Source organism: Anolis carolinensis, chromosome 2, assembly GCF_035594765.1.
Source record: "Anolis carolinensis isolate JA03-04 chromosome 2, rAnoCar3.1.pri, whole genome shotgun sequence".
Taxonomy (NCBI): Eukaryota; Metazoa; Chordata; class Lepidosauria; order Squamata; family Dactyloidae; genus Anolis; species Anolis carolinensis.
The window spans coordinates 33,699,341-33,723,756 of NC_085842.1; the positions used below are offsets into that span (position 1 = coordinate 33,699,341).

Consider the following 24,416-nt stretch of genomic DNA (forward strand, 5'->3'; position numbering starts at 1 on the left):
CACTTTCTACAAAGTTGCTCAATATGATAAAAGAACAGAAAACATGTGCAGCGTGTTTTGTTCTTGGGTGCTTTCAAGTAATTTCTGATTTATGGTGCTGAGAGTGTGTGGCTTATTCCAAGATCACTCATGGGTTTCCACAGCCAAGCAGGGATTCGAACTCTGGTCTCCAGAACCATAATCCAGCATTTAAACCACTGCACCACACTGGCACACTATGTACCTGTTTATATTTTTCCCTCTTCAGCAGTGGTTCCCAACCCATGGGCCGTGGTCCACTGGTAGGACCCAAGACCTAAAATAAGGTCCATGAGACATGCAGGGAAAATCAGTTCTAGATTATTAAATATGGTTATCTGTGGGCAATCAGATGGCGACTACTGGATGGCATATGTTCTGTATCAGAAACTAGAGCTGATGTGGTCTATCCAATGCAATTTTCTGAGTCAACATGCCAGATAACCAAACCGAATCTAAAGTTGACCAAAAACTGATTCGCAACCCTTTTGGTACTAATGCTGGAGAGTGGTCCCTATTCAAGTGGTCCCTGGGGGAGTGTTTTTAAGATGTTTTTAAATTGTTAGATTTTAGCCTGCTCTTGTAAGCCGCCCCGAGCCCTAGGGGAGTGGCGGCATATAAGTTTGAATAATAAATAAAATAAAATAAATAAGTGTGGTCCTGGTAAAAAAAAAAAAAGATTGGGAACCACTGCTCTATAGCAGCAAAAAGGTAGCAGGGACAGAAAATTCAGTCCCGGAAAGAGAAAACAAACGATTAATGTCTTGCAGCTCCAGAGCAAGGTCATAGTCCAGATTCAGGTGGAGAAGCATATTTGCTATTTCCTTTTTTAAAACCCATTAATCAGTTCATAATTGTGTCACAAGTGATTTTTCTGGTTTTCTGTAAGATGCATATACCCCAAACTCAGGAATATTACATAGGGGACTACAACATTCAGGATCTCTCAGCCGAAAGGAAGGAAGGACAGACTTCTTAACAGCAATGTAGCTATTCCAAAGCAAATGTCCCTATATATAAGGTGTAAACACCCACCTTGAGATCGCGATGGACGACACCCATGTCATGCAGATATTTTACAGCATCGAGGATCTGTCGGATGAGCTTGCTGGCATCTCGCTCTGTGTAAAACCCTTTCTCCACTATCCGGTCAAAGAGTTCCCCACCTGAAACCCTGTAAGGGAGGAGGAAGACCAGAGATGAAGCCCATCCTGAGAAGAGACAGCCTAAGAAGGCACAACCAAAGGGACATGGTTCATGGCTGAGTAGCTATTCCAAAGGCAGAGGAGAAAATATTTTTTCCCCATCATAAATGAGCCCTCCAATGAAGCATTACAAGGTGCACTGTACTAAAAAACCGGCTGGGAAAATGTTACTTTCCTCAGTACGATCGCATTTCTCCTGCTGTAGTTGGGAGAGGACTTATGGGGTCTCCAACCACACACATACTGGGCAACAGAAATACAATATAGACCTAAGACAACAATTGACCATTTTCCTGTTTGTTACACTCCAAAGCAATGTCTGTCTTGTTCTGCCTAATGACGAATCCAGCTCTTAGTGATCCAGATTATTTTCAAAGGCTTTAATGGCCACACTTGCTTTAAACAGACAAGGGTTCTTTCTCCCACCCGTGACAATCCACAGGTATAAATATACACTCTGCCTGCTTCACTGTCAACAGAACCTTTGAAGTTGCCAGCCACAGATGCAGGCAAAACATCAGGAGAGAATGCTACTCGAACATGGCCATACAGCCCAAAAAACTCACAACAACCCTGATCAAGATTAGCTTCAAGGCATGCAAAGAAACCCAGGGCATGCCACATTGTTGTCCCCGTCCCTCTCCGTCCCCATCCTCCACTTACAGCTGCATGATGAGGTAGAGGTGTCCCCCGCTCTCATAGATGTCATCCAGAGCCACGATGTTGGGATGCTTGATCCTGTCAGAAAAAAGAGGGTCTCTTGATGTGGATATAAAATGCAGATATCCATGAACTACCAACTACCATTATCTATTGTATTGAGATACAATAGATAATGAAAACAGCACACACAAACACCCAAGAAAGAAAGAAATGGCAGACATGACAAAACCTAAAGAATTAATATTATGGGGACTCTTGCCTCTTATTCTGGAAGAACCCTTTATTTGTAAAATATGGGGCACCGTGCTCACAGTATAACTGTTTTAAAGAACTTAAAACTATGTAAAACCAGTTCAACAAAATGAAAACCAATTCAATGAAAACTATTTCAACAAAACTGCATTATATGGTAGTGTCGATGGGGCCAGAGCTGTGAACCAGAACAATCCCAGAGTCAAATCTTGCCAGGTTTCCTTTAGTTTGCTTTACATAATTTGCCCAGCTGCCCCATTCTTTATTGAGGAAAAAAAGGTATACTGAATAATAATAGTCATATTACAAGGCTTTATTGAAGTATGTGAAAGGCTATAAAATATCACAAATAATGTAGTGATGGAAGAATCAGATAGCAAGCAAGGAGCACACTCTGAAAAAAACCCAAAACAGACAAATTGCTAGGATCGGGCAAAGTTAAGTTTTGTTTTGTTGTAAAAGGGCTTTTAAACTACTTCCAGATGAGTGCTTTTGAGGCCCCTTCCACACAGATGAATACAATCCCACATTATCTGCTCTGAACTGTAACATATGGCAGTGTGGACTCAAATAACCCAGTTCAAAGCAGATATTGTGGGATTTTCTGCCTTGATATTCTGGGTTATATGACTGTGCGGAAGGGCCCTGAAATAGTAAAAACTCACTTTGAAACAACTCTAAAACTGCGCTTGTAAGAAGGCTGGGCCAATTGGGATGCTATTTTTCAGACAGCAACCAATGGGATCTATTGCAAATCATAGTGAATTGTAGAACAACTGAAAATGTATATCCCATCCAAAGCTTGGAAAAGTTATTTTTTGAACAGAAACTCCCAGAATCCTCCAACTAGTGCTATCACTGGTAAATATTGGGAATTATATTCTAAAACTAAACTGTTCCAAGCTCTTTTTTCCTCCCGTGTCAGGAGCGACTTGAGAAACTGCAAGTTGCTTCTGGTGTGAGAGAACTGGCCGTCTGCAAGGACATTGCCCAGGGGACGCCCAGCTGTTCTGATGTTTTACCATCCTTGTGGGAGGCTTCTCTCGTGTCCCTGTATGGGGAGCTGGAGCTGACAGAGGGAGCTCACCCACTCTCCCCGGATTCAAACCACTGACCTGTCTTTTGATTTGGTAGCAAAGGAGAGCTATATCCACTCAGGTCTCTTTTGCTATTGCGGTGATTGTTTTCTCGCTATGCTGCTATAAAAGGGGGGGGGGGGGAAGCACGAAAGAAAGCAAGAGGGGGAAATGAAAGCCAGCAACTGAAGTTTCCCCTGCAATCAGCATCATGTGGAGATGAGAACTGAGATAAAGGGGGCAATTAAGAGATGTTCATCAAGGGGGAATTCATCACTGATCTCACTGCTTTGCTCAACAGGAAGTTATCCTGTCCAGAACAACTTCAATAACATTTTTTGCCAATTCTGTACAGTTGCAGTTTCATGTTTAATTTCTTTAAATTGCCACAAGTGTCATTTACACAATAGAGGGAGAAACAAGCTTCTCATGGGGCTACAAAAACCTGGCAGTGATTGTTTGGATTCTTTGTAAGAAGTGAGTGAACAAAGGTGAAAGCCATCTTAATATTCAGAGGGAGTTTGGGATTTTTTTTTATTTTTGGATTATAGCTCTCTGTATCATACCACTGATTGAGAATCCTGAGAGCCTTAATCCAAAAAAAAGTAACATTTCCAAGTCCTATCTAGAGCTAAAGCTGCAGCTGGTTGTTGCTGGTGTGAGAGAATTGGCCATCTGCAAGGATATTGCCCGGAGGGATGCCCGGATGTTTTACTGTTGGAAACTTATCTCATGTCCCTGCATGGGAAGCTGGTGCTGACAAATGGGAGCTCACCCCACTGCTCGGATTCGAACCACCAACCTTTCGGTCAGCAGTCCTGCCGGCACATTTGGGGGCTCCCAAATATAACACTAACAGAATTGCTTTCTTTGGGTTCCAACACACACCTGATGTGGCAGCTACATTTGCAGGTTTCACACCTGCAAATTTGATGATTCAGATTTGATTACATGTTCTTTCTAGGAACCTCTATGTCTTCAAGTGTGAGTTTCTCTGGAAGTTGACCATACAGTCTCATACAGAACCCAGATAACACCTCACTAGAAATGTCTAGGTCTTCCAGCAGGCTTTTATGGTCAGCTTCCAGCGGATGTCACATCATGTCAACTTTATTTATATCCCATCCCATCTCCCCTTGGGGACTCAGGGTGGCTTACAACATAGATGGCATCCATTCGGTGCCACACAAATACACAATAAAAATACAAATACCTAATAAATTAAATACAAATAATTAATACAAACAATATATCATAATGAAACATAATAACAATCATGCTGATATTTTATTAGCAAATGATCATGATATCCCATCTTCAGCTTTTACAGTCAAACCCTGAAATGTTTGCAAGAAGAGACGGAGATTCGTGGCTATTCTATTTATGATTATTTCTGCAGGTTTTGGGATTTAATATTGTTGGGTCACATTGGAAATACAGTAGAGTTTCGCTTATCCAAGCTTCTGGATTATCCAAGCCATTTTTCTAGTCAATGTTTTCAATATATTGTGATATTTTGGTGCTAAATTCGTAAATATAGTAATTACAACATAACATTACTGCGTATTGAACTACTTTTTCTATCAAATTGGTTGTATAACATGATGTTTTGGTGCTTAATTTGTAAAATCATAACCTAATTTGATGTTTAATAGGCTTTTCCTTAATCCCTCCTTATTATCCAAGATATTCGCTTATCCAAGTTTCTGCCGGCCCGTTTAGCTTGGATAAGTGAGACTCTACTGTACTACAACTGGACATATATTGCAACAGTGGCAATATTTGGAAAGTATGACCCTGAACTTATGCGTTATGTCCATTCAAGAGAAGCAAGATTTAAGATTTGTTCTTAAACCTTTAGTCTTCTTAAAACTTTAAGTGTAGCTTTATGTCAAATTGAACCACTTCAATTTTTGGTGTGTGTCAGGAGCGACTTGAGAAACTGCCAGTCACTTCTGGTGTGAGAGAACTGGCCATCTGCAAGGACGTTGCCTAAGGGATGCTTGGATTTGTGTGTGTGTGTGTGTTTACCATCCTTGTGTGAGGCTTCTCTCATGTCCCCGCATGGAGCTGGAGCTGACAGAGGGAGCTCATCTCTGCTCTCCCCAGGTTGGATTTGAACCAGCAACCTTCATGTCATCAGTCCTGCCGGCATAAGGGTTTAACCCACTGCACCACTGGGGGCTTTGAAATATAATGGCAGGGCTAAGCATGGTTTTAAAAAGGAACCAGTCTAGTCTCCAGTATAAATTTAATTGATGGATTCACCAGAAAGTGTAGTTGACCAAATACTCGTGCTGTAGGATCAAGAAATTCCTGGTGAAGTTTTTTCTTAGGTAGAAAGACAGTACCCTCTATACCAGACATGGGCAAACTTTGGCCTTCCAAGTGTTTTGGACTTCAACTCCAAGAATTCCCACCCAGTTTACCGACTGTTAAGAACTGTGGAAGTTGGTTCAAAACACATGGAGAACTGAAGTTTTCCCATGCCTGTTATATACTCATGTATACTTCTAGAACTTTTAATCAAAAAATTAACCCAAAAAACCTGGATTGACTTATTCATGAATGAATGTGACTACTGCACCTTAATTCTTATCAAAAAAAGGAACCATCACTTTCTGGATTAAAGCAAGAGTCTTCCAGTCTGTCCTGGAAGAACCTAAAAGAAGCATAGACTTCCTCTAACATTTACATCTATGTGCCGCTTCTAGACTTTTTGAATGTTTGGACAGGTAAACATCAGCAGTGGCCAGGGATGGCTGGCCCCTGAAATTCCTCTTTGTGGAATGAGCCTTGACTTTCCATGGGTCATATCAAAATCTAAAAACTTGCCCTCACTTATATATAAGTACACACAGTAAATTTTTTTTGTGTTGTCAAAGACTTTCATGGCCAGAATCACCAGGTTGCTGTGAGTTTTCTGGGCTGTATGGCCATGTCAGGAGTTAATGCTTCTGGAACATGGCCATACAGTCAGGAAAACTCACAGCAACCCAATGATTTTATTATTCACGTTTTTCCACTTCCACAGGGGCCCTGTGCCCCTAACTTCAGGGACAGTGGAGGGCTGGCTGTATTAGTTTGAACTTCCCTGTCCAGTGATCATTTTGGAGGATGCAGATTTGTTGCTCTGGTGGAGCATGAAAGGGGCACAGGAACAGTTATGCAGTTTGCTTGAGCAAAAGGAAACATTGTGTACTGCCAACCTAGACTATTTTCAGAAAGACCTGTCAGAACCCTGCTACTAGAGCCTGGATGTGGCTCTGAGTTTCAGGGTCACTGACATTGATAAGACACCTGCGTCCCAGGACTCGGAGGAGAAACGGCTGATGGACTTGGCGGGGAATTTGCGCGGGGTTTTACTGAGCGGGAAGAGACTGTTCAAATGAGGGGGAGGGTATATAAAGGAGGGTTGGCCGGAGCCTCCCATTCTTGGCTTTTCTGATGTTCATGTTTCCTACAGTAAAAGTTCCTGGTGATACCACAGAGAGTCTCGTGTGTTCATTCAGGAGCGGCTGTGGTGAGCTGACACTAAGCCAAGAATACGGACACCATCCCGCTGTAGCGGTGAGGTGTAACATGCAAGTGGAGGATGAAGAGCTCTTGGGCGCAGGAGGAGGAAGGTCGGAAAGGGCCACTCCCGAGCCGGACGCTGAGTTCCACCAGCTGGCGGCCCTGGCGTCATCCACCGCTTATGCCCAGCCAAATGGGGTAACCCAGAGGCGTGGAGTGGTGCGGGGAGATAGCACCGGAGGAGAGGAAGGTTCACCTTCCCCAGGCCCGCAAAAGATGGTGTTTCTGGAGGAGAGGATGTCGGCGATGGAGACCACCCTGGCAGTGATGTCGAGGGCGATGGAGCGCCTGGCGGTTTTGGCGGAGCCGGAGCGAGGAAGGGAACTCCGGGCTAGCTCAATGTGGGACGTGAGCATGGGAAGCAGCCAGGGCTTTGCAGACCTCCCAGCACCGAAGGGAGGGGAAATGCGAAAGGAGCCCGGTGCCCGGCCCAAGATCCAAACGAGCCTGACGCGGGTGGAGGAGAGTGACGACGAAGGGGAAAAGCCTCCGAGAATCCCGGCTACGCTCCCAACTGAGACCCTGGTGCCCCTGGCGAATGCCGGGCGTGGCACAGGACAAAGGGAAGCAGCAGCGGGGCCCACTGGCCCGCAAGGGGGCTTGCGACGGGCGGAGAATTGGGGATTGCCACCACAGGGACCCCTACCGAGACGAGAGGAACTAAGGATCGAGTTTGGGGGAGAGTCCTCTGAACTGGATTTTTTCCTGACCACGGTGAGGGGCTATATGGAGGACAATGCCCACACTTTTAGAACGGAATCCAGCCGGGTACGGGCCATTGGTGCAGTGTTGAAGAGGGGAGCGGCCAGCTGGTACGTTCAACTACACGCGCGGCGCGACCCATGTCTGGGGTCACTCCGACGCTTTATGGGGGCCCTGGAGACCCGTTTCCGAGATCCACTGGAGCAGATCCGGGCGAGGGAGGAGTTGAAGACCGTCTCCCAGGGGCAGAGGTCGGTATCTGAGTATGCGGAGGAGTTCCAATGCCTCGCTGAAAAGGTGCCGGAATGGTCTGCAGTGACAAAGATAGAACTCTTCAAAGAGGGGCTCAGGCGGGAGATCCTCTCCTGGGCGGTGCATCGTGATGAGCCTGACACACTGCGCGGATGGATTCAGCTGGCGGGGCGCATCGAGACATCGCTGGCCCAGGCGAGGAGGCACCGAGGAGGGCTACAGCAGCGGCCGCAGATGAAAGAGGGGAGCCGGAAGGAGGGATCAACCCCAGCCGGGAGGAGAACGGAGCCGACAGGGAACGTGAGCACCAGCAGGAGGGGCTGCTTCGTGTGCGGCCGTTTGGGCCACAGGGCTGCCGAGTGCTGGCAGAGAAAAGGGGAAGGCGGAGGCCCGCCCAAACCAAGAGCCGTGGCAGGGAAACGCGCCGAGGAAGAACCACCGATGAGGCACCACTCGGGGGGGTTGGTAAGTCAGGACAAAGCCATGATAGTGGTCCCCATTCAGCTGGAAAGTGGCAGCAAACAAGCAACCTGCAAAGCATTTGTGGATTGTGGATGTTCCAGGAACATCATCTCCCCTGAATTAGCCGAGGGATTGGGATGCGAAAGAACGAACCTAGAATCCCCAATAGCTTTTTCGCAGTTGGACGGATCCACAGCATCGGGATCATTAGCTAAGTACAGTGCCGAAGATGTAAAGTGTAAGATAGGGAGTTGGGAAGGAAAGGTGTCATTTGTGATATCACAAATAGCCAGCTATAATGTTATACTAGGCATGCCATGGCTGGGGCAGGCCAACCCGCAAATCAACTGGGAGGATAAGAGCATGATCTTCAGGATGAAGTTGGAAGGAGGGAGCCAGGAAGTGGAAAGGGAGCCGGGGAAAAGGGGGGAGGAAGACTCTATCAGGATAGCAGAACTGGCAGATAAATTACCCCCAGAGTATCGGGATTTTGTGGACGTATTTGATGAGAAGGAAGCAGACAGTTTCCCACCGAAGCGGAGAGTTGAAGTGAAGATAGAGCTAGTCCCAGGAGCAGAGCTTCCTAAGGCAAAAATATACCCAATGTCGGCTAGGGAAAAGGAGGAACTGAGAAAATACATTGATAAAAACCTAGCGAGGGGTTTCATAGAGCCTTCAAATTCCCCTCTAGGGGCGCCTGTGTTGTTCAGGCGCAAAAAGGACCAAACGCTGAGGCTCTGCATTGACTACAGGGGCCTGAATGCAATCAGTTCTGGAAATAAATACCCCCTACCTTTAGTGAAGGACTTGATCGCCCAGTTATCGGAGGGACAGATATTCACTAAATTGGACTTAATTGAAGCGTACCATAAATTGCAGATTAAACCAGAGGACAGGTGGAAGACGGCCTTCTCCTGTGCATTCGGATTATTCAATTATCGTGTGCTCCCTTTCGGTTTGTGCGGCGGAGGCGCCGCGTTCATGCAATTAATCAACGAAGTGTTGCATCCATTGTTGTACAAGGGAGTCTTTGTTTTTTTAGATGACATATTGTTAGTATCTCGGACTAAGGAGCAACACATAGAACTAGTCAGGGAAGTCCTGCAAAAGTTGAGAGAAGCAAAACTGTATGCGAAGCTTGCCAAGTGCGAGTTCAATAAAGACCAGATAGACTTTCTGGGGTATAGGATTTCCTCCCAGGGAGTGGCGATGGACCCTGCGAAGGTAGAAGACGTGAGGGGGTGGGAAGCCCCCAAAACACGGAAGCAGCTGCAATCCTTCCTAGGGTTCGCAAACTTCTATAGAACATTTATCAAGGACTTTGCGCGCCTCACTTTGCCATTAACGGATTTGTTAAAGACTAAAGGTAGGGGAGAAACAGCCAAAGTGAAGGCCCCAGGGGCCAAACTGGCCTGGACAATGGAATGCCAGGAAGCTTTCGAAGCCCTTAAAAAGCGTTTTACTGAGGAGCCTGTCCTACAGCACCCTGATATGTCTAAAGCCTTTGTATTACATTGCGATGCGTCAGACCGGGCATATGGGGCAGTTCTGCTACAGAAAGACGAGGGGGGGAACCTGAAGCCATGTGGCTATCTGTCAAAAAAGTTTAGCGATACAGAAAAAAACTGGCCGATTTGGGAGAGAGAAGCCTTAGCGATTCTAAAAGCACTAGAGTGCTGGAGACACTTTCTGGAAGGAAGTGGAACACCGTTTGAGGTGTGGACTGACCATAGAAATTTACAGTATCTAAGATCCCCTCGTAAACTATCAGCGAAGCAAATTAGATGGGCCCAATATTTCAGCCGTTTTGATTTCAGACTCAGATTCTTCCAGGGGAAACATAATATACTCGCTGACGCTCTCTCTCGGATGCCTCAGCACGGGGGAGGAATTCAGGAATCTGAAGGGAGTATTTTTCTTGATAAGCAATGGGGCCTGGCAGTACTAACTCGAGCACAAGCGGCCAAAGAAAACAAACGTACTGCCATTTCCACGGGGGGAGGAGAAATATGGGAGGAAGAGTTGAAGCGAGCGTATGGAATGGACAAATGGTTACAAACAAACAAAGAAAAGGGAGAATTGTGTGGGGATTTGGTGTTTGTAAATAAGAAATTGTATATTCCTGAATGTTTAAGACGAGAAATGTTAAGGAAGTACCATGATAACAAGGGTGCGGGTCATCTAGGCCCCACCAGGACTATTAAACTGTTGGCCAAACAATGCTGGTGGCCCGGAATGAGGAAAGACGCCAGGGGATACGTCACGCAGTGTGAATTATGTGCAGAGGGAAAAACACCACCGGGGAAGCCCCAGGGGCTATTGCAGAAGGTGGTGGAGCCCATGAGGCCATGGGAATGCGTAGCCATGGATTTTGTAGGCGAACTACCCCCCAGCAGAGGCCACAGATACATTTGGACAATATTGGACCTATTCTCAAAACAGGCACACTTTGTGGCTCTGCCAAAACTCCCTTCAGCTGAAAAACTTGCTGATTTGTATGTGAAGCATGTATATCGCCTACATGGGTGTCCCGACAAGATAATTAGTGACCGGGGAGTCCAATTTACTGCAAAATTTTGGGGAAAATTCTTACAGCTGTTAGGAGCAGAAAGGAACCTGAGCTCGGCCTTTCATCCCGCGACCAACGGGGGGGTCGAACGTACCCAACAGACACTGTGCCAATTCTTAAGGATGTACACCAATTATAGACAGGATGATTGGGCGGACCTTCTTCCGTTTGCTGAGATGGCTTTTAACGGGGCCGTACATTCGGCCACAGGTCGTGCCCCATTCGAAATAGTATACGGACAGGAGGTGGCACCTTTCCCCAGGCTACCCGAGTGGAAGGAAGGGGAGGGCCAGACCGACGAGGAATGGCCGGCCAAAATCAAGCAAGGGTGGCAAACCGTGGTAGAGGCATTGCGGGAAACACAAAAGAAGTACAAGCTCTTTGCGGATCGTAGGCGCCGAGAGGGGGACAAATTGGGCGAAGGAGATCTGGTTTGGCTGAGCACAAAAAACCTGAAATTGGGGTTCCCATCCAAGAAATTGGCTCCACGCTATATAGGGCCATTCAGGGTAGCAAAAAGAATAAACGAAGTGACCTATGAGCTGAGGCTACCAAAGGACCTAGGAAAGGTACACCCGGTATTCCATTGCAGCCTGTTAAAAAAGTATAAAGGAACTCTGGACAGCGGAGAACAATAGTTGTGTTTAATCTTTTCCTTCCAGGACGAAGGGGAGGAGGACGCCATGTCAGAACCCTGCTACTAGAGCCTGGATGTGGCTCTGAGTTTCAGGGTCACTGACATTGATAAGACACCTGCGTCCCAGGACTCGGAGGAGAAACGGCTGATGGACTTGGCGGGGAATTTGCGCGGGGTTTTACTGAGCGGGAAGAGACTGTTCAAATGAGGGGGAGGGTATATAAAGGAGGGTTGGCCGGAGCCTCCCATTCTTGGCTTTTCTGATGTTCATGTTTCCTACAGTAAAAGTTCCTGGTGATACCACAGAGAGTCTCGTGTGTTCATTCAGGAGCGGCTGTGGTGAGCTGACAAAGACCGATATCCCAAATCAGATAGGGAAGACATGGAAATTATAAGCACATGCTGATGGCATAGGGGACAGCTGACAGTCTGGCTATAGGTTGCGCAGTTATGTCAGGAGACCGGTTTGCACAGGGAGGCATGTGGATGTGTGTATCACTCCCGATCTGTTTTAACATAAGCTAAAGCAGATCGAGTTAGATGTTCCCATCCAAATGAGAACAAACTCATTAAAATCTTATTAATAAAAACTAGTTACTTGTTACTTATTTCTTTCCCCACTAAATTAAGTAATAATGACATTTTACCATTGGAAATTTAATGAGGCATAATGTTATTCTGTGCCCTCACTTAATAGTAAAGGAAGCGGGTCACATGGTTCAAGTGCTGGCTCACGCTATGCCTCATCTTGCTGCCTCCTGCTTTGTTGTGGGCTTTGGGCTGACAAAAAGATCAACACAAAGAGTATTGAGATAATGAAGTTGACATACAAAGAGTGCATTTTGAACAAAAAGCCCACAACTTATGGCATTCAATTTGGTAAAAGTAACTAATTTTGCTTTGGAGAGATCGGACATTACGTTTCTGAAAACATACCTGTGATTATCACTAACTGCTATTTTGAGTCTTGGGACCATAGGTAAAGGTAAAGGTTTTCCCCTGACGTTAAATCCAGTCGTGACCGATTCTGGGGGTTGGTGCTCATCTCCATTTCTAAGACGAAGAGCCGGCGTTGTCCGAAGACACCTCCAAGGTCATGTGGCCGGCATGACTGCATGGAGTGCTGTTACCTTCCCGCCAGAGCGGTACCTATTGATCTACCCACATTTGCATGTTTTCGAACTGCTAGGTTGGCAGGAGCTGAGGCTAACAGCGGGCGCTCATTCCACTCCTGGGATTTGAACCTGGGACCTTTTGGTCCGTAAGTTCAGCAGCTCAGTGCTTTAACGCACTGTGCCACCAGGGGCACAGTTGGGACCATAACTGCAACTAATTGCTACTTGAAAATAATTCCACAAGCTCTCATTTGTTATTGTTAATTATCATCAACGTTGATTGATGGCAAACCTACAAAAAAATCCTGTTAATCACAATTTTACTCAGGTCTTGACTAAGGACAGTGGCTTCCTGGGTTGAATAACTCCATATGTAACACAATCTTTACTTTGGGTTGCTGTGAGTCTTCCAGGCTGTATGGCCATGTTCCAGAAGATTTCTCTCCCGACGATTCTCTCACATCTATGGCAGGCATCCTCAGAGGTTGTGAGGTCTGTTGGAAACTAGGCAAGTGGGGTTTATATATCTGTGGAATAATGTCCAGGGTGGGAGAAAGAACTCTTGTCTGTTTGAGGCATGTGTGAATGTTGCAATTGGCCACTTTGATTAGCATTGAATGGCTTTGCAGCTTCAAAGCCTGGCTGCTTCCTGCTTGGGGGCTTACTTTGTTGGGAGGTGTTAGCTAGCCCTGATTGTTTTTTGTCTGGAACTCTCCTGTCTTCTGAGTGTTGTTCTTTATTTACTATCCTGATTTTAGAGTTTTTTTTTAATCCCGGTAGCCAGATTTTATTCATTTTCATGGTTTCCTCTTTTTTGTTGAAATTGCCACATCCTTATGGATTTCAATGGCTTCTCTCTGTAGTCTGACATGGTGTAGTCTGACTATTCAATGCTAATCAAGCTGGCCAATTGCAACATTCACACTTACCTCAGGCAGACAAGAGTTCTTTCTCCCACCCTGGACCTTCCACAGATATTTTAACCCCATCTGCTTAGTTTCCAACAGACCTCACAACCTCTGTGGATGCCTGCCATAGATATCGGTGAAACCTTGGGAGAGAATGCTTCTGGAACATGGCCATACAGCCCAGAAGACTCACAGCAATTGTGTGATTCCAGCCATGGCCATGAAAGCCTTCGACAACACAATAATGTATTTTCTTTTCCTACTGTCTTCTACCTGGCCAAGCATTATTATGTTTTCTAATGAGTTATCTTCTAATGCATATTTTCATTATACATCCAAAGTATGATACTCTCAATGTAATCATTTTTGCTTCCAGACAGGGTTTGGACTTGATTTGTTTTTGACCCTATTTATTTGTCTGTTTGGCAGCCCATCATATTCACAGAACTCTTCTCCATCACCTTTCAAGTAACTCACCACATTCAGTTTCTATGAATGTGTTGTACAGTACCTCCCCAACTGCCTGTGATGATGGGAGCTGTAGTCCTGCATGCTTGGAGGGCAGCAGATTACAAGAGGTACATGAGAGCAAACCCAAACTGTTTCCTCATACTTTTTTGTGGCTAAAGTAGTATTCTGTGTGAAGGCAACTTCACAGTTTACACTCCTTCAATTTGGCACCATCATGACTCCAGTCTGTTTCGGTTGACTTGATGCCACACACATTCACCATTTTTTGTAGAAAGGGAGAATATCTCTTTCAAGATAAACACAATAAAATGAGCAACTGTTACCATGCATGACACCAGACTACAAAATGTTTTTTTAAAGGAAAAATTGAGAAACAATATTGAAGTGACCAACGCCAGATTTGGTGATTGCAAATTGTGTTGTTTTCTGAATGTATATGGGGGGTTCCTGGAGCAGTAGGAGGGATCCTAGACTTTATCCCTGAGATCTAGCACCCGATCAATGCTTTTAAAAAGGCAGCATCAAACAAAACTATGTACAAAAACAAAGGGGAAGAAAGAAGAAAGGGAGAAAAGAGCAAGAATAGAACAGAAAAATAGAAAAGGAACAGACTTCTGGGAGATACCAGGAAGTCAAAACAACCAATCATTTTTCTATGTAACATCGTTTCTGTATCCTGATAATTTCAACCTATGTTTATAATTCCATTTCTTCTTTGCCTATGCGCTATATATATATATATATATATATATATATATATATATATATATATATATATTCTTCTTCTATATACTGCAATTAAGTAACTATAACAATAATAACAAAAAATTTAATTAATTTTTTCCAGAATATACACAATTTAGTGTAGGTAATACACACAGTAAAATAGATACTCTAACTTGCAATCTTAAATCTGTTCTATTTATGTCCCTTTTTTCATATCTATATATTAACCCTTCTTTTTCTCTTTTCTTTTTTCCTTTTTCTTCTTTATTACTATTATATTATTATTGTATTATAAAAGAAATCTTAATAAAAAGTATTTAAAAAATAAATAAAAAGGCAGCATCAAGAGTAGCATGATGATTAAATCAAGGGAAGTCATAGTACCACTCTACTTTGTTTTGGTCAGACCTCACCTCGAATAAGTTCTGGACATCGCTATTTAAGAAGGGGCAGGCTTAGCACTGCGGGCTAAACCACTGTGTTGCAGAAAAATCGTACTGATTGAAAGATCGGCAGTTCAAGCCCAGGTTGGGGTGAACACCCTCCATCAGCCCTGCCCATCTAGCAGATCGAAAGCAGAAATGCGAGTAGATAAATAGGTACTGCTTTTAACAGGGAGGTAATAAAGGTGCCCTTAAGGACATCGATCAGAAGGAAAGCTCCTTGGCATGGAAAATTGAGCAATAGCACCCCCTGTGGCCGGAGTCAAGCACAGCCTCCAAGATGCCGGAAATAAGATGGGAAAAACTGCCTTTGCATCTGTTTGTGTTGTCTGTTCTTGTTAATTGTATAATCGGCACTGAATGTTTACCGCGTGTGTCTTTCTGTAACTTGCTCTGAGTCCCCTTTGGGGTGAGAAGGGCAGGGTATAAAAACTGTAAATAAATAAGCATTGACAAGCAGGAATCTGTCCAGAAAATGGTGACCAAAATGATCAAAGGTTTGTAAACAAAGCCCAATGAGGGAGCTGGATATGTTTAGCTTGGAGAAAGGAAGGCTGACAGGGGACTTAGGCAATCCCTCATAGATGGAGGATGATAGTCCTCCAATTCTGGGGTCTTGGGGATCGGTCCATAGGTGGCTGAAGAGACCTATTCTTGATCCGCATATTCTTCCACAGTGGAGACATCTGTTTCCAGGTGGAAGACGGTCCCGGTCAGAGTTGGCTTGACACCCTTTCCTCTTGGTGTGTTTCTCCCTTAAGCCCTCCATTCGTGCCTCTTCGAATTCTGCAGCACTGCTGGTCACAGCTGACCTCCAATTAGAGCGCTCAAGGGCCAGGGCTTCCTGGTTCTCAGTATCTATGCCACAGTTTTTAAGGTTGACTTTAAGCTCATCTTTAAATCTCTTTTCCTGCCCACCAACATTACGTTTTCCTTTCTTGAGTTGGGAGTGCAGTAACTGCTTTGGGAGACGGTGATTTGCAAGACTTTTTAGAGGCAACGCTGATGGAATCGCTCCAGGAGTTAAATGTGACGTCTGCAGACAGTCCACGTTTCGCAGGCGTATAGCAGGGTTGGGAGGACAATGGCTTTATAAATGAAGGGGACCTGATGGCTATGATTAAATATCTGAAAGGATGTTACATTGAGGAGAAGGAAAACTTGCTTTCCGCTGCTCGAAAAGATTAGGACGTGGAGCTATGGATTCAAACAGCAGGAAGACATTCAACTGAATATTAAGAACTTCCAGATGGTAAGAGAAGTTCGGCAGTGACAAGGTGTCCTTCTCTGAATGTTTTAAACAGAGTCTAGGTGGCTGTCTGTCTAGAGTGCATTGATCTCTGTGTTGCAGCCTTGCACTTTATCCCATGCCTTTGCCCCATGGTTACAGCTCTGCACTTATTCCCATTCCCTTGCCCTATTGTTTACAGCCTGGCCATGTCTACATTAGCTACTGCCACTGATAAATGAGTGCTTTTTATTCTGAGTTTTATGTTGTTTTTTACATGCTTATATGTTTTATTCAGTTGTATTTTACATTGTGTTTAATATTTCATTTTCTGCTTTTTAGGCACCTGCAAAACGTGGACTGTCTACAGACATCACATTCAATTCCTGGAACAATTCCATCAGCGCTGCTTCCGAAAAATCCTGGAAATCTCTTGGGAAGACAGGCGGACAAATGTCAGTGTGCTGGAAGAAGCAAAGATCACTAGCATTGAAGCGATGCTCCTATGACAACAACTTTGTTGGACTGGCCACAATGTCCGAATGCCCGATTACTGTCTCCCAAAGCAGTTACTATACTCACAACTCAAGAATGGGAAATGTGATGTTGGTGGACAGGAAAATAGACTGAATGATGGGCTTAAAGCTAACCTTAAAAACTGTGGCATAGACACAGAGAACTGGGAAGGCTTGGCTGGAGGTCAACTGTGACCAGAAGTGCTGTGGAATTTGAAGAGGCAGGAATGGAGGGTGAAAGGCAAAAACATACCAAGAGGAAGGCACATCAAGCCAACCCTGACTGAGAGTGTCTTCCATCTGGAAACCAACGCTCTCACTGTGGAAGAACATGCGGGACAAGAATATTTATTTATTTATTTATTTACAGTATTTATATTCCACTCTTCTCACCCCGAAGGGGACTCAGGGCGGATTACAATGAACACATGTATGGCAAACAATCAATGCCAACAGACAAACAATATATATAGACAGACACAGAGGCATTTAAAAAATTTTTCCAGCTTCACGATTCCGGCCACAGGGGGAGCTGTTGCTTCACTGTCCACTAGTGGCTGTACTTCTTCATTCCTTTCCTCGTGTTTTGCTGGCAGTTTTATGATGTTGTTAATTAGTTAAATTAGCCTCCCACATAAAGCGTACCTAAATTTCCCTACTTGACAGATGCAACTGTCTTTCGGGGCTGCATAGGTCAACAGCAAGCTGGGCTATTTAATGGTCGGGGGCTTAATCCAACCCGGGCTTCGAACTCATGACCTCTTGGTCAGTAGTGATTTATTGCAGCTGGTTACTAGCCAGCTGCGCCACAGCCCGGCCCAAATAGAATAGGGCTCCACAGTCACCTACGTATCCACCACCAAAACACTACACTACCTAAGTAAAGTAAGTATTATTGTTGTTATTACTGCTATTATTACATGGCAGAGGGTTGGCCTTTGAGGTCCCTTACAATTCAAGGATTCTATTTTTCTTAAAGACTGGAATTCTCGAAATTTCATAGCTTCCACACTGGCCAGGGTAGTTCTGGTAGTTGTCATCCCCAAAAGGATTTCTTCCCCAATGCATGTTGGACCATTGCTTGGGTGGGGAGTGAGAGGAGGGTGATGAGGACCAGCAGATACCCACTTGTGTAGCACAGCAATCTCGTTCTCGATGTTGCTCTCCTTCCCTTCGAGCACCTTCTTTGCAATGCACTTGATGGCCACCAGCTTCTGTGTGGACTTCTCTTCAGCCAGCACCACCTCTGAGAAAGCACCCCTGGAAGACAGAAGAGAGATTGAGGATGGAAGGGGCATGTAGGTATGGAACAAAAGATCCACCAGAAGCAGGTTGCATCCCCAGGGATGCCAGGTATCCAAGCAGACCCCTCAAGAGGTTGCAGCTCCATAAGGCGGAGCTGTGGGGTGCAACCGGTTGGCCAGGCAATCTCAGGGGCGCAGAATGAAGTCCCTGTCCTGCTCTGCCCCTGCCATCCGGTTGGTCTCGGTCCCTCCCCATTTCACCCAGCTGAATCTCTCACCCAGCCACAGTCACCAAGGCAACCTGCAGTATCTCCGCTATTTATAGCAGAACATGTGAGAGAGATGGCACTGGGCAGCAGGAGAGAATGTGCCAGGGGGAAGGGGATGGGAAAAGGGAGATGCGCTGGGCAAGGACTCAGAAGAATAGAGCCAGGGAGGAGGAAGAAGAGAAGGGAATGGACAACAGGTGCTTCATCCAAAGACGGAGGTAGGGAAGAGTAAGGAACAAGAACGTGGAAATCTAACAAAGCTCTTCAGCATCTGTAGATGGCAAGAGGTGCATCTACACCAGGATTGGGCAAACTTTGCCCCTCCAGGTGTTTTGGACTTCAACTCCCACAATTCCTAACAGCCGGTAGGCTGTTAGGAATTGTGGGAGTTGAAGTCCAAAACACCTGGAGGGGCAAAGTTTGCCCATGCCTTATTTACACTGTAAGATTAATGCAGTTTGCAGTTTGCCACGGCTGTGCAATACACTTTGGCCTGGAAACCTCAAGGCCTGGACTCACAATCTTAGTCTTTTGTGAGTTGCCACAGCCCTGGATACATCTAGGATGAATGCAGTTTGACACTACTCTAACTACCATGGCTCCATGTTATGGAATTGTGGCAGTTGTGCTACTAGGCATTCCCAGCCTTGTTTGGTGCCTCACCAAACTACAACTGCCACGATTCCATATTATTGAGCCATTTGTGGTGTCAAATGGCATCAAATCTACAGTCTACATGTACAGTAGAGTCTCACTTATCCAACACTCGCTTATCCAACGTTCTGGATTATCCAACGCATTTTTGTAGTCAATGTTTTCAAAACATCGTGATATTTTGGTGCTAAATTCATAAATACAGTAATTACTACATAGCAATACTGCGTATTGAACTACTTTTTCAGTCAAATTTGTTGTATAACATGATGTTTTGGTGCTTAATTTGTAAAATCATAACCTAATTTGATGTTTAATAGGCTTTTCCTTAGTCCCTCCTTATTATCCAACATATTCACTTATCCAACATTCTGCCAGTCCGTTTATGTTGGATAAGTGAGACTCTACTGTACCCAAAAATACATGGCCTGGATCAGGGAACACGAATGAGGTCCCCAAAAAAGAGAATATTATATCCGCAACCATGCACTGATGTTTCCTTGTGTGTATAAGTGTCCACTGTGCATGCATGCATTCAGGCATGTGCACATTTTTCATTTTCTCTGCTGGACTTGGCTGCGCTTTCCTGGAGAGTGCAAAAGCTGACAAACAAAGGAAGCTGCCCTCCCTGTTTATCACCACGTCTTGTGATTACTGTCTTCTGGCATCTCAGCTCCATCTATGACGGTGATAACAAGGGGGCGGAGGAATGGCATGTGTTCAAGGCCGAATGCGCCCTCCTTCCTCCCCCGAGCGCATCTCTGGCACAGGAAGACGGATCTGTTATCTATACAGGCACAGAGCGCTCAAGCAAAAGGGGCACAGGACAGAACGGACTGTGTCAAATCAATTGCCCTATCAGAATCAGGCAATCTATAATTCTCTGTGGCCCACAAAGCAGGGATGAGGAAGAGATAACTTTCCAGATGTTGCCACACTACAACTCCTATCATATCGTATCATTTGATAGTTTTGGGCCAATGGGATATCACCTATCAAATCTGGCCAAATCTGGCTCAACATGTTATTTTATGTGGTCCCCCCAGATGCCGGACTACGACTTCTATATTCCTCATCTTTATTTATTTATTTATTTATTTATTTATTTATTTATTTATTTATTTACAGCATTTATATTCCGCCCTTCTCACCCTGAAGGGGACTCAGGGTGGATCACATTACACATATAGGCAAACATTCAATGCCTTTTAACATAGAACAAAGACAAGACAAACATAGGCTCCGAGCGGGCCTCAAACACATGACCTCCTGGTCAGAGTGATTCATTGCCGCTGGTTTCAGCTGGCTTGCTCTCCAGCCTGCGCCACAGCCCGGCCTACACATCATTACCCGAGCTAGGAGCCTTGGTGGTGCAGTGGATTAAACCCTTATGCCAGCAGGACTGCTGACTTGAAGGTTGGGTTGCTGACCTGAAAGTTGCCGGTTTAAATCCAACTTGGGGAGAGCGTGGATGAGCTCCCTCTATCAGCTCCAGCTCCCCATGTGGGGACATGAGAGAAGCCTCCCACAAGGATGGTAAAAACATCAAAACATCCAGGCGTCCCCTGGGCAACGTCCTTGCAGATGGCCAATTCTCTCACACCAGAAGCCACTTGCAGTTTCTCAAGTTGCTCCTGACACACACACAAATGACCAGAGCTGATAGGAGTTGTGGATGTTCCGCTGTGCTTTTGAGTAGACAATCTTCTAGATAGCTAGCCCCAGAAACAAAAATCTGTTCCTCGCACTTTACTATTGCTCTTGTCATCACTGCTGCCATATGACCTATGTACTTTACTCATTAGCCTATCCGTTAAATTATTGTTGCACTAGCCCACTCACCCGTGATGATAAAGTGACTTGATATTGCTTGTTGGTTGATGCCTTTTTATATATTGTTATAACGTTGTTTTATTTTGTCTTATATTGTTGTTATGTATTTTAATGTATTACATTTTAACCTGTGTCGTTCGAACTTGGCCCCATGTAAGCTGCCCCAAGTCCCTTCGGGGTGATGGAGGCGGGGTATGAAAATAAAGTTGTTGTTGTTGTTGTTGTTGTTGTTGTGAGGCAGTAACATCTGGAGGGCTGCAGATTGTTCTGTTCAGTCAGGAGACTGGGTTTTGAATTTAGATACAAGGCTTGTGGATATGAAATCTGACTTTAAAATGCCTTATCACTTTACTCCAACTTCAGAGCCACAAGGGCAGTTGGGCTGCAATTCCCATGAATCCCAGTCCCCATGGCGGATTATATGGGAACTGTGTGTTGTTCAAGACTTTCATGACCTGCTGTGACTTTTCCAGGCTGTATGGCCATGTTCCAGAAGCATTCTCTCCTGACGTTTCGCCCACACCTATGGCAAAACCTCTGAGGATGCCTGCCATAGATGTGGGCGAAACGTCAGGAGAGAATCCTTCTGGAACATGGCCATACAGCCCGGAAAACACACAACAACCCACTATATGGGAGCTGTCACTTTGAATTGTTTATTGTACCAGCCATAGGCTATGACATCACATAATATAATCTTTAAAAGTACAATAAGTACATTCCAATATAAACATTAGAACTTATTACTTATACTGGTACTGGCTCTTTAAAATTATGGGAGCTGTCATTTAGCAACATCTGAGGACCCAAACTGGGTAAAAGAGCATGTAATAGATAAAGGTAAAGGTTTTCCCCTGACATTAAGTCCAGTCATGTCTGACTCTGGGGGTTGGTGCTCATCTCCATTTCTAAGCCAAAGAGCTGGCGTTGTCCATAGACACTTCCAAGGTCATGTGGCCGGCATGACTGCATGACGCGCCCTTACCTTCCCTTACCTATTGATCTACTCACATTGGCATGTTTTTGAACTGCTAGGTTGGCAGAAGCTGGAGCTAACTGCGGGCGCTCACTCCGCTCCCGGGATTTGAACCTGCAACCTTTTGGTCTGCAAGTTCAGCAGCTCAGTGCTTTAACACACTTCGCCACCGGGGCTCCTAAAGAACATGTAACACTCTGTCTGTGTGTGTGTGTGTGTGTGTGTGTGTATATATATATATATACTAGCTTTGCCTGGCCACGCGTTGCTGTGGGTTATGGGAATCCTTTGTTGGCCAGGTGGAATAGCAGTGAATAGGCTTGCAGTCTCAAAGCCTGGCCGTTTTCTGGAGTAGCTGGAGCTTTTTGTTGTATGAACGTAGAGACATGGATGAGGGGTTGTGCTGCCAAGTTTAGCGTTTCTGGGATGTGTAGTTTTGTTGTTTTGTCCTAGGCTGAAATTTCATTACCCTTTTATATATATAGATATATGAATGACCTTCTGTATTCACAGGCTCTGTGTCCATAGGTTCAACATCCTTTGAAGGCAACCATAAGGTTGATGTGGCCCTCAATTAAAAAAAAATGCATGTGATGTCCCTGATCTAAAGGGAGACCGAATCTTCAGCAATGATGCAACCTGCTACAAAGCAGGAAACTCTTGCCCTGCCAAATAATTTCCATTTGCCAGCTGCTTTTAATGGTCCAGGAAAATTCATCTAGAATAAGATAAATGGCTAATAGTCACGCAGACTATATGCTACTGCCAAGATCAGAGGCTGTATGTTGTTGAATACCAGCTGTCAGGGAACAAGAAGACACCAAGGCAACAGCCCTCGTCCGTTGTTTCCAGAGACCTCTGTCTTACCACTATGAGAAACAGGATTCTGGACTAAATGGGCTTTTGTTTGATCCGGCTGGCCTCTTATTATTGGGGGGTTTTTTTGTGAAAAAGAAAATTACAGCACTATGAGTGGAGTCTTGCACAACCTGTTATCTTGTTTGGTGATCTTACCGTTCTGGAGTCAGGGTGTGCCTCCACATGGTAGAATTAGTGCAACTGTGCCATGGATTTTGAAGAGGAACAAATAGAGGGTGAAAGGGAGAAATGTGTCAAGAGGAAAGCGCATCAAGCAAACCTCCCATTTGGAAATCTATGTATTCATTGTGGAAGACCATGAGGATCCAGAATTGGTCTCTGCAGTCACTTACAGACCCACTGCTAAAACACTACTCTTGGAAGACTCGGCTACAAAGGATTGCCTATAGCAGGCATGGGCCAACTTGGGCCCTCCAGGTGTTTTGGACTGCAACTCCCACCATTCCTCACAGCCTCAGGCCCTTTCCTTTTCCCCCTCAGCCGCTTAAGCAGTATAGTAGCATTACTGCAGTTTGTCATCACATGCCTCAATGCTATGGGGTCCTGGGAATTCTAGTTTGGTGACACACTAGCATCTTTGGCAGTCTACAGATCTTGTAAACTACAACTTTCATTATTATATAGAACTGATCCACGGCAGTTCAAGTGGTAACGAATTGTGTTATTTCCTGCTTTGGGTCTCTTTCTACAGAAAAAAAGAGCAGTATAAATAAATACAGTCATCTCAGTTAACGCATGGAATGAGTAGATTGCTGGACAGATGTAGTTTCGTATTCCTTGAACTTAGATCCAACTAATGTTATGCTCCATAGTATACCATACCATAAACTCTGTATTGACTTGATACCGAGATTAAAATATAGTAATTAAAAGCAAATAAAGAAAAATGTATATTTCTGTTAATACTGATTTTAATTTATAGCTATTATTATTATTATTATTATTACTATTATTATTGTATTTATTTTAAAACATGGCTTTTCAGACAGGCCTTTGATCCCATGTAATCTATGGTCAGCTTGATGAACCCTTGATTGTGCCGCTCCGCACTTTGATTTGTTACAGCAGATAGGTTGCTTATTCGCAGGTTTTCCTGAGTTTTAGGAATTTTTTCAATTGTATACTCTTACAATTTTATTAGTGGGATTTTATATGAGCAGTTGTTTATACTTGTGTCATTGTATTTATACTTATGTGTTGTTGTTTATATGCGGCACTTGGAGTGGTTCTGTGAGCCGGCCCAAGTCCCTTTGAGGAGATGGTGGTGGGGTATAAATAAAGATATTATTATTATTATTATTACTATTATTATTTTATTTTATGACACAGCAAACAAGATAGACATGCTGGATTTCGTATCACAAAATCACAAGTCGAACACTTCCCAAGTGTCTATTATTATTATTATTATTATTATTATTATTATTATTATTATTATTATTATTATTATTATGCCTGTCTGAAGAGCCATGTTTTAAAATAAATATAATAACAATAACAATAACAATAATAATAGCTATAAATGAAAATCAGCTTTTTACAGAAATATACACTTCAATGAAAGCCTTTGACAACATAAATTAAAGTATTATTTCTTTGTTTTTTTCCCCCTGGCTGCTTGCGAGTTGTTTGAGTTCTGGTTTACTGAGAGTCTATTGGTTAACAACCATTAATAATAATTCCCTTCCACAGACTGGAGGGCAAATAGCATAAAAGGAGTAAAAAGAAACCAGGTGTGGGATC

The 24,416-nt window shown here is 44.4% G+C and overlaps 1 protein-coding gene across 1 annotated transcript in view; it reads right to left on the minus strand.

The window, feature by feature from the left end:
* The window catches only part of camk1 (calcium/calmodulin dependent protein kinase I), a 76,485-nt gene that overhangs the window by 16,291 nt on the left and 35,778 nt on the right, over window positions 1-24,416 (minus strand). The window contains exons 3-5 of the mRNA XM_062973743.1: window positions 17,947-18,078; window positions 1,887-1,961; window positions 1,054-1,192 (exon numbers count right to left, since the gene is read on the minus strand). Coding sequence (XP_062829813.1) covers window positions 1,054-1,192; window positions 1,887-1,961; window positions 17,947-18,078 — 346 coding nt within the window. The remainder of the gene's footprint in view (window positions 1-1,053; window positions 1,193-1,886; window positions 1,962-17,946; window positions 18,079-24,416) is intronic.